Here is a 9,871-nt window from a genome sequence, read left to right as displayed (position 1 = left end):
TTGAAGGGCAAGGATTTAGGTCTTTCAACCCTGATTGCATATTAGAATCAACTGGGGCACTTGTAAGGCTGACAAATCACCTCTGGATGCCATCTCAGATCAATTAAATCAGAATTTCTCAAACAATCTCTAGACTTTGGTCCTTCTTTTTTCTGAGTTAGAGTCTAAATAATTTAGAGGTCACCCAAATGAAGTCTAGAAAACTTAACTGACTTGCTTACAGTCATCTGCTAACTTGTGACTAGAAATATACATGGCAGGAAAGTGGCCTTTGGAATCAAGCTTTAACCCTCCAACCTGAGTCTCTCCAACTGTAGTCCTTGGGCTCAGGGTGGCAACCTACAATATTCCATTTAGGGAGCAGGAAAGATTCGCCCATCTTTTTCTCCCTAAGCCTGCCTGAAACTTTACTATTAGTGCTTCATTATTTAGGCTGAAGCTTAGTGGTCCTTTGCAATGAGTGCAATCTCTTATACATAGACTTTAGCAGCTTAGTGTCCGTGGGCTGACCATAGTCCCCTGACTGGCTCCAGGCTCTGTTCTGTGGGATCTGGGATCAGGAAGGGGAAGGGCTCTGGAGTCCAACTTGCCTCCCCTTGCAGCTTTGCTGAGGGCACCCAGCACAGAGAGGAGTGCCCTTCCCAGTCTGCTGCCCTGGTTGTGTCAGGTCATGGGGCCTCAGGCAGCGGTCAGGAGGATGAAGGCAGAGTGGCTCCAGGTGTGTGGCCAGGGAAACCCATGACCTCCCTGTTGTGGTATGCAGTACTCTTCCTTAAAGCCGAGTGCGGCAGTGGCCAGGCCCAGATTGGCTACGGCTGTGCTCCACCCGATGGTTTCAACCCAACCAAGGCTTTCTGGCTCAGCAGCTCAGGAAGGGAGTGGGAGCTGGGCTTAAGGAATTAGGAATGATACACCAGTTATTTGCTTAATTCAGTGTCTCCCCCCTCCACTCATACTATCAGAATTCTAATTTTGTTTGAGGCTGCAAGAGTGTCCACGCAAAAAACTTACTACCTCAGACACCCTACAGATAGGTGCAGCCACGTGACCTGAGTTTGGCCAATGGCATGTAAGCAGAAGTCTCTGGGTGGGGCTTCCTTGGAAGCTTTTAAAAGGCAGCTCCTTTTCTGACCTGGAGTAGTGGACCCGGCACCTGGAGCTGCTTCGGCCAACTTGACACTACGAGGCTGGACGCCATGGGCTGAGGATAAGAGCCCTGTGGTGGTGGAGGAAGGCGCCACCAGGGTACTCTGTGACTTCGAGAGCAGTTTCACCAGCCGTGGACGGACTACCTGGGACTTCCTGGTATGTGAGCAACATAAACCTCTATTTGGTGAAGCCATTGTGGCTGGATTTATTTTACAGCTGAATGTAATCCTCAAACTCAGGACCTCAGAAAGTTTCTGGTCTGGAAACGGGAAGGTCCAGGCAAGAAGGTGGTCCCCAGGAATTAAAGGAGAAGGAGAAAGGCTTTTATTTATCTGTTTTGAATTACTATTCCACTCTATAATCTTTAGTGCATTCCCTATTTCCCAAGGGATTAAGTTTATATTCCTCAGACCAATGTTCAAGGCTCTCTAAAACTTAGCCCCAAACCAATTTTCCAGGCCTGTTACCTTTTACACCATTCTCTGGAGCAAGTGTGACCCTTCTCTCCTGGATACACGTTACACACTCCCAGCCTCATCTTCAGTTGTGTGAGGCATCCCACCTGATTTCCACCTGTTCGGACTTACCTAGCCTTACGAGCTCGTCTTTCAAGAAGACTTCCTCTATCACCCTGGGCTCCAGGGAGCTCCTCTATGACCTCATTTATAGCTGAGGTCTGTATACTGATAGCTGCTTTATATTTTCACGTGTGTTAAACTCATCTCCCCAGCAAGGTTGTGAGATCCTCCCTAAGGCAGGATCTTGGGAGCAGGGTAACATAGAAAGAACATGTGCCCTGGGATGATCGTGGTTAAGTCTAACCTCTCTGAACCTCGGTATCCTTGGCTGTGAAGCGGAGATGATAAACATTTCTACCTACAGGGTTTTGGTGATGATAGCCTCCTTAGGGACTTAGGGCGCATGACGTGTTCGCATTGGTGCTGAAGAGGCGCTTGTACATTGGCTTGTTACCCGGCTGGTAACTGCTTAGCTGGGCCTTTTTCCTATCCTTTGCCACCCTCTCTCTTCTGATTTTTTGCTTTGCATTTGAACCAGAAGATCTGCTTTAAGTTTGGGGAGTGACCATGAGTAGTTCTCATTTTCCTAGAGGGCAGATCTAAGGCTAGTGGCTTCAGTATTCAAACACAATAGGGAAGAGTAGATTTCATGTCTGTGGCTAAAGAGGTGGGATGAGATGCTCACTTAACTGCTCAGGGGAGTTTACTTTCTCTGAAGATTAAGAAAACTGAATGTATTTAAGTCTAGTTTTACCTGGCAACAGATGGATGGATTAAATGACCTTATAGCACTTGTGTTTTTTTGGTTTGTGCATGTGTGTGTGTTTTATAAATGCCCAGTTCTGTCTGCTCTAAGAAGGTAAACAGGTGGACCTTAAACTTTTTGCTATCCTTATCTCCATCTCTCTCACCTCAACTCCATGGGGCAGAAACCCAGATCAAATAAAATCAGAAGAAGTGACCCACACCACAATGGCCCATCCTTGAAAGTTTAATGAGAAATGACACTTCTATCACTTCCAAATTAAGTGCCTGTCACATGCAGCTGTCAGTGGGGATGGATATATGGCGCCGGGTGGGAAATGAGAAGTCACCATGGACTTAAACGGCATGATAATGTGTACTGACACTGAAGTCCCAAGGCATTTTTTCACGTGATTTTACTGAGAGTCGCTCAAGAGCCGATGAGACAGAAACTTATTCTCTTGTCCCTCTGAAGGCAGAGCCCTATGCCAGAGGAGAGAAGGGGTCAATAAAGACTTGATTAATTGCACAGCTGTGTCCAGCCTCGTCAGTTTGCCACATTATCACTAAAGTATCCTGTGGCACAGCCAGCCATCGTGGCTGGGCTGCTGGGCTCAGAGCAGCTGACAGTCTGCAAGGAGTGTTTGTGTGTTGAAGGGCTGAGGGGCTGGTGACTGGGGGAGTTGAACCCCTTTTCTTTGTTGCGGACATGTGGGGCAGCTTCACTTTGTGCCTGACCGTGAGCCCTCTGGTGTTCAGAGTCTATTCCTTTGGGTGGTTGTCTGTTTGAGGGGCTGTGAACCTCTCTACTGTGGACAACTGTATGCTTGTTCTGTATCTCTGTGTCAGTGTATTTGTTCCTTGGTTAGCTTTTCTGCATTTTTGTGAGTGTGTGTGCTTGGATTAGTAGGTGGGTACAGGGGTGGGGGTGTGTGCCAACTTTTTTTTTTTCCTCATGTCCAGCTTTCCAATAGAGTAGAATTAATGACGTCCTCTGGGTCTAATCAGGCATTTAATTCCTCCTTCCTTATGTCCCCTAGGAGTATGCCCTTATTTTGCCACATGCCTCATCCGGGGGACACATAGCTCAGTGATAGGGATACTCCTTGTCCACCAGGTTCAGCTAGGCCTGTGCCGGGCTCCCTGGAGCTTCACTGCCTCTCCTTTTTAACCATATGCTGTCTGAAGGCCAGCTGTGTACAAGTCTGCTCAGGCCCAGTGCTAAATGAGGCCTGGCCAGTGGCCTGGTGATGGTATCCTGCCATGTTGGCACAGCTGGAGGGAGCTTGGGAGTCTTGGCTCCTGTATTAGTTTCCTGTGGCTGCTGTAACAAACTGCTACAAACTTAATGACTTAAAATAACACAGACTTATTCTCTTACAGTTCTGGAGGTCAGGAGCTTAACATGGGGTGGCAGGGCTGGGCTCCCTCCAGAGGCTCTAGCAGAGAATGCTTCTATTGCCTTTTCTGGTTTCTAGAGGCTTCCCACATTTCCTGACCCACAGCCCCGAGTCATTCCGGCCCCTGCTTCCACGGTCACGTCTCCTTTCTGACTCACACCCTCCTGTCTCCCTTTTACGAGGGCCCTTGTGACTACCACGGGCCAACCTGGATAATCTGGGATCATTTCCCCACTGCAAGGTCCTTAATGCAATCACATCTCAGCCTCTTTTGCCATATGAAGTATTCATGGGGATTAGGACATGGACATCTTTGCAGAAGATGGGGGCGGGGGCCGCTCCCAAGCCGATCACAGGCTTCCCACCTCTCAGAGGTCTATGAACACGAGCAGATGTGCTGAAACCCAAGCCAGCTTGGTCATGATGTACTTCCAGGGTTCTGGAAAGGTGTTCTAAACACTCCTTCCCTGCAGATATCTCCCTGACCTGCTAACATCTGATATCTTCCTCTTGGGATAAAGCATCGTGTCCACAGTGAGAACTCAGGCTCTGTATAAGGTGGCATGAACATGTTTCTTCACTCTTGGGTGTAAATGACTGACAGCAGGGCTCTTCCTAAGAGTGGATTCTGACTGAACAGAGGCACAAAGTGAACAAATGCGGTGCCCGGGAGGCTGGGATCATGCACTGATAACACTCTAGCATGGCAGGGGCGAGGGTTCCCAGTGATGGAGAGAGCAAAAGCACTTGGAAGTATGACCAGAAAGTTTTAATCAAACAGAGCAAAATGGCCGCGATGCAGAACAGGTAGTGCTTGGCGAAGAGAAAGAAGACCATCTCCTTGGTGACATAGATGATATGAATGAAGATGAAGCAGTACAGGAACATGGCAAACTGGTTCTGGGGCAGCAGGAGGTTCTGGAGGCCTCCTGAAAACTGTGAGGGAGAGAAGACGGTGGAGATGGTGATGCCACTGTTGGCGCCAGGCAGATCTAGGTTCAGTCCTGCTCTGTCCCTGCCTGTATGTGACCTCAGGTCATCATCTTCACCTAAGGAAGGGGTAATAGTGCCTATTTCCAAAATCATGAGGGCTGGGCAAGGTGGCTCATACCTATAATCCCAGTACTTGGGGAGGCCAAGGTGGGAGGATTGCTTGAAGCCAGGAGTTTGAGACCAGCCTGGGCAATGTAGTGAGACCCCTGTCTCTATAAAAAAAATTTAAAAATTAGCCAAATGTGGTGATATGTGCCTATAGTCCCAGCTATTGGGAGGCTGAGGTGGAAGGATCACTTGAGCCCAAGAGTTCAGGGTTATAGTGAGCTAAGCTCATGCCACTAACTTCAGCCTAGGTGAGACAGCAAGATCCTGTTTCTAAAAAATAAATAAATAAAAGATCACAGGAGGAAAACTGAGATAATGAAACATTCCTAGTCAGGCAACTAGCACACAGAAGGAACTCATCATTTTTCACTTTTTGAGCTGCCCTTATCCCTCCTGACTGGGGCACCAGGCCACCACCTTCCTTTCTCTTTATGGTCTGTACTGCCCATTGGAGCCACACACGTGGGCCTTCTCTCTCTGACTCCAAGAGCCTCACATCTGGATCTGGGGTCTTGGGAGTGTTCTCTCACAGTGCCCTGACATTCAACCTAGTTTCCTGGACAGTGGCCCAATAATACAGTGTCCGTTGCATATAAATGACTGTTTCCGACTCCCTGGGTCCTGACACATATCACGTGCGTCAGTCCATGGTCCTTCAGTCCAGAGTTTGGTCTTTCCTGGAGGCAGGTGCTGAGAGATTGGTGATGGGGTCTCCCTAAACCCTCAGAATATTTGGGCTGGGGGAAAGCAGCTTGAGTTGTCTGGCTAATTCTGCCTGCGGGTTGCTCTTCTCTTGAATCTATATAATTGGGGCCCAACAGTCTTCATTTTAACTGTAGAAAGCGTCAATGTATAAGTAAGGCAAAAGCTGATACTATGTTGATCCATAGTTAAGAGGGCATAACCCATGCATTATTTTTAAAAATATTTGTAAAAATCATGCCATATTTTTTGGAAAGCACCAGGTGGCAGGGAGCGAGATGCCCTAAACTAGCTAGAAACACACTCAAAGAGGTATTTTTAATTCAATAAACTCTGTCTGTCCATCTATTTACCCTCCCAGAAAAAGAGAAGAGGGGAAGCTTCAACATCAAGTCAACTCTCCAATTTTTAGTAAATGTACAAAAAGTAAACACTTTTGTAAACTATTGCCAAAGGCTGGGGGATGAGGACACATTACTATTGAAACAGCTACATAAAATGTGAGGGCAACTAGACCAAACTGAGGGGACAGAAAATGACTCTGGTGATGCTGCCTCTAAAATCAATAGCTAGGAAAGTTGGAGACCAGAGAAAGCAATCCAGTGTTCTAATGGGAGTGGAGGGCGGGGCTGACCCGACGGTTCTCTGCAGGCTCAGTATGGCTCTGGATCCCTGGACTTTGCCACCTCTCTGCTCTGCGCGTGTTTCAGTCTGAAATGCTGACAGGTGATCATTATGACTTTCATTTAAAAAATGTGCTTGTGAAACCCTTTAGACTTTCCAAAATACTTTCAATGTTCTATCTTTTGAGCAGAAGAGAGATAGAGATAGGACTATATACCAAAGATTTTCATCTCATCCAGGGAGGAGAAAGATTTTCAAACTAAAAAGGAGGGAAAATAAATATGGTTGGAAGGAGACACAGGCCAAAGGCATAGTTACAATATCATATCTGCTTTAAATAGTTTCAGGCTCCACTTTGTGACAGATTTTATCCCAGGCTACTGAGAAAAGTCACAAGTTTGGAAATGGAACTTAGAATTCAAGAATATTAGCAAGTGCGCTAAAGTCCAAGCAATAGGCAAATATTTTCTAGACTTTTCAAAAAGGGGGTGGGGGCAGGGGAAGATTCTGGAAATCCCAGTTTGGTAAGCTTGACTGAGTTCAGTGAAATCATTTCACGTATAATGAAGCAGGTATTTTGTGAACAGAAAAAAAGATAATTGTTTAGGAAGCCAGCATGTGTTCATTGAGAACAAATGATGCAAAACCAACCTTACTTCTTAAAAAAACAAAAACAAAAACGGGACTAGTCAATTGGGGAAATGCTATAGGTGATATAATATCTTAATTTTGGGAAACCATTTGACAGTGCGTCTCCGTTTTTTGGATAAGGTGGAGAAATGTTAGCAGGATAAAATGTAACTCAAGGGTGATGATTAATGAGACACTGCCAACCTATAGAGAGACATTTAGTGGTATTTACTTTAGGTCATATCCTCCTCAACAATTACAGCAGTGACTGACTTGGATAAAGGCAGAAGGCACGTTCTCAGAACTGAGGATGACTCAGAGCTGGGAAGCACAGCTAATACATCACATCCCAATAAAACTGAAAAATGATGTATGTTGTTGCATTTGGGTCAAGAAGTGAATTGCATGAGTACATAAAAATGGTAATAGCTAACATTTATTGAGTGCTTACTTAATGTGCTGGGCTAATTGCAAAGTGCCTTGCATGTGTTCTCTTATTGAATCCTCACAACAACCCTATGAAGTAGGTACTACTTCATGGATGAGCAAGCCAAAGCTAAAAGAAATCAGTAATTTGCCCAATGTCAGGGAGTTTATACCTGGTATTTTAACCCAGGACTTTCTGACTTTAAAGCCCAGGAAACACTGCTTTAAACATCTTCCACTGTTGAATGCTTACGATAGCCTAACCACTGTGCTAAGCTCTTCACGTCCCATTTAATCTCAAGTCGGGCATTCTTATCCCCCTTTAATACAGATTAGGGAAGAGTGGTGTACTTCTTGTGAAAAGATGGCTGTTTCAGTTGACTACAAGGCAGTATGATCCAACAGAATAAACATAGCCCTGATCGGGGAGGTGATGGTTCTGTCAAAATCCACTGGCCAGGCTGCAGTGGGGATTCTAAGTCTAGCCTCCAGGCACCAAATTTTAAGAGATGCAGAGAGAACTTGTGAGCGGTGGAAGAGGGAGGAAACGTTGAAGACTTTTCCTTGAAGCTACCAAAAATGCTGTTGGGTGGGCGATGTGGTTCTGGGGCCCCTCCCAGCCTCAGCTCTCCTTAGAGAATCACATCTCAGCTTCCTGTGGACGCTCTGTTTAACAGAGCTGGCCAGGTAGAGTAGTGAGCTTTAAGTCTGTGAGCCGACATCTCTGGACGTAAGCCAAGACAGAGAGGGCTGGAGACCGCCCTTGTGGATGCTCAGCCCCTTTCAGCCGAGATCCAGGATCTGCAGGGTGGGATGCCGTGCAAACCAGGGAAGGTGGGCGCCTGCTCTAGGCCCCACGGGACCGCAGCTCCAGGCCTCCCTCCTCCCAGTGCCCCATTCCTTGTCACCCACCAGGCGGGGTGCTGCCTCTTGCTGCAGCTGCTCCATCACCACCTCGTGCTGCCGCTCCCTCTGCAGCTGCCCCATCACCACCTCGTGCTGCCGCTGCCGCTCGTTCTCCTCATGCAGGTACTTGAGCCGTGTGAGCTCAAACTCCATGCGCACCTTCTCCAGCTCCATCTCGGGATTGCGCTCAGTCCCAGGGGCCGGGGGCAGCTCTGCGGGTTTGGGTCCGTCGCCTGCCTGGCCTTTGGTGGCAGGGCAGGACTTGGGGGACAGCGATTTAAGCGGCCCTTGGCAGCCGCCGTCCTCACAAGCTTCCATCTCTTCCAAGTAGTCATAGGAGGAGTCTGGCTTCTGGGACTCTGCCTCCTGGGGCAGGGGAAGCAGGGAGGGGAGGTACTATGAGGAGTCAGGATGGGGCTGTTCCCGACCCCATGGAACTCCCGCAGCCCCAGGAATTGAAAAGATCTAGGCTGAATTCTTATTAGAAGTGCTTTTACCCGGAGTTGTCAGAACCTGAGGGTCAAGAAGGAGAGGACAAACTAGCACCAAGTAATGGTGCCCTAAAGTTGCAAGTGGAGGCACTGGGAGTTGAGTAGATGGATGTCCATTTTCCTAGTGATTTTTCAGATCACCAAAGAGGCAACTTCCGGGTCCATCCTCAACTCTACCTGACTTTGAGATCAGTCAGAGGGAGAAAGAAACCTAGGGTCTGAGTTGAGAGAACCTAAATATTTGGGGACCAGGAAGAGGGCTATGGTGGGGAACCAGGTCCTATCCACCCAGCAAGGGGAGGGCCCCAAGTGGGGAGGTAGATGGAGGAGACCAAAGCCATCTTCATGTGACTTCACAATCTTATGGAGGGCTACCTAGTCCCTGGTGACAGCTGGGTGCCAGTTACAGGGGTGGGGTACCTGTCACCTGATGTTCTTGGCAGCTGTCTGGAATCTCAAAGTACTTAGCTCCTATCATGTGTTCCTACAGTATTCTTGCTCCCCCTGACGGAATAGGTGGGGTCCGTGAGACACAGCAGCCCCCTTACCAGACAAGCCCTTGGCTTCCCTTCAGACTTGGAGTCACCAGGCACCATCTTGGGGAAGGTTGGGCAACTTTCTCCCGCACCCCGGGCTTCCATCATCTCCCTGTCCTCTGCTGCCATCCAGAAAACCAGAACGCTGCCAGGTGGGGTCACAAGACATCATTTGAGGTGCTGACATTTGGCCTCACCAGATTCCACAGCCTGGCCACCATCACAATCCCATGTCCTCATAATAACCTACATTCTACAAGTTGCTAGGGCCCCTTTGGTGGAGGGTGACACTTTTGAGGTGCTAACATGCTAACATTAAGAACTGCAGGATGGGCCTTTCCTGCCCATAACGATTGCTTTAAAAACTAGAGTTCTACCTTATGAAACTCAGAATTCCACCATTTGAAATCTGTTCCCTTGGGTTCCTTTTTAAAATGAAGATTGTGTTGGGATAAGTCTCAGCTCCACAAACCCTGTTATGGGCTAAACCAGGTCCCCCTCTTTTCCCAAAATTCCTATGTTGAAGTCCTAACTCCCAGCCCCCAGTACCTCAGAATGTGACCTTATTTGGAGACAGGGTCTTTATAGAGGTGATTAAGTGAAATTGAGATCGTTAGGATGGGATCCTAATCCAGTATGACTGG

The 9,871-nt window shown here is 47.7% G+C and overlaps 1 protein-coding gene across 1 annotated transcript in view; it reads right to left on the bottom strand.

The window, feature by feature from the left end:
- Positions 1 to 9,371, bottom strand: part of TMEM247 (transmembrane protein 247) — an 11,366-nt gene extending 1,995 nt beyond the window's left edge. Inside the window, exons 1-3 of the mRNA XM_011965778.1 lie at positions 9,240 to 9,371; positions 8,207 to 8,566; positions 4,559 to 4,747 (exon numbers count right to left, since the gene is read on the bottom strand). Coding sequence (XP_011821168.1) covers positions 4,559 to 4,747; positions 8,207 to 8,566; positions 9,240 to 9,356 — 666 coding nt within the window. The 5' untranslated portion in view covers positions 9,357 to 9,371. The remainder of the gene's footprint in view (positions 1 to 4,558; positions 4,748 to 8,206; positions 8,567 to 9,239) is intronic.
- Between the last annotated feature and the right edge of the window lie 500 nt (positions 9,372 to 9,871).

Source organism: Mandrillus leucophaeus, unplaced genomic scaffold (genome assembly GCF_000951045.1).
Source record: "Mandrillus leucophaeus isolate KB7577 unplaced genomic scaffold, Mleu.le_1.0 Scaffold736, whole genome shotgun sequence".
NCBI lineage: Eukaryota > Metazoa > Chordata > Mammalia > Primates > Cercopithecidae > Mandrillus > Mandrillus leucophaeus.
The sequence above is the reverse complement of the archived record's forward strand: the minus strand, read 5'-3'. Positions and strand labels throughout refer to the sequence as shown.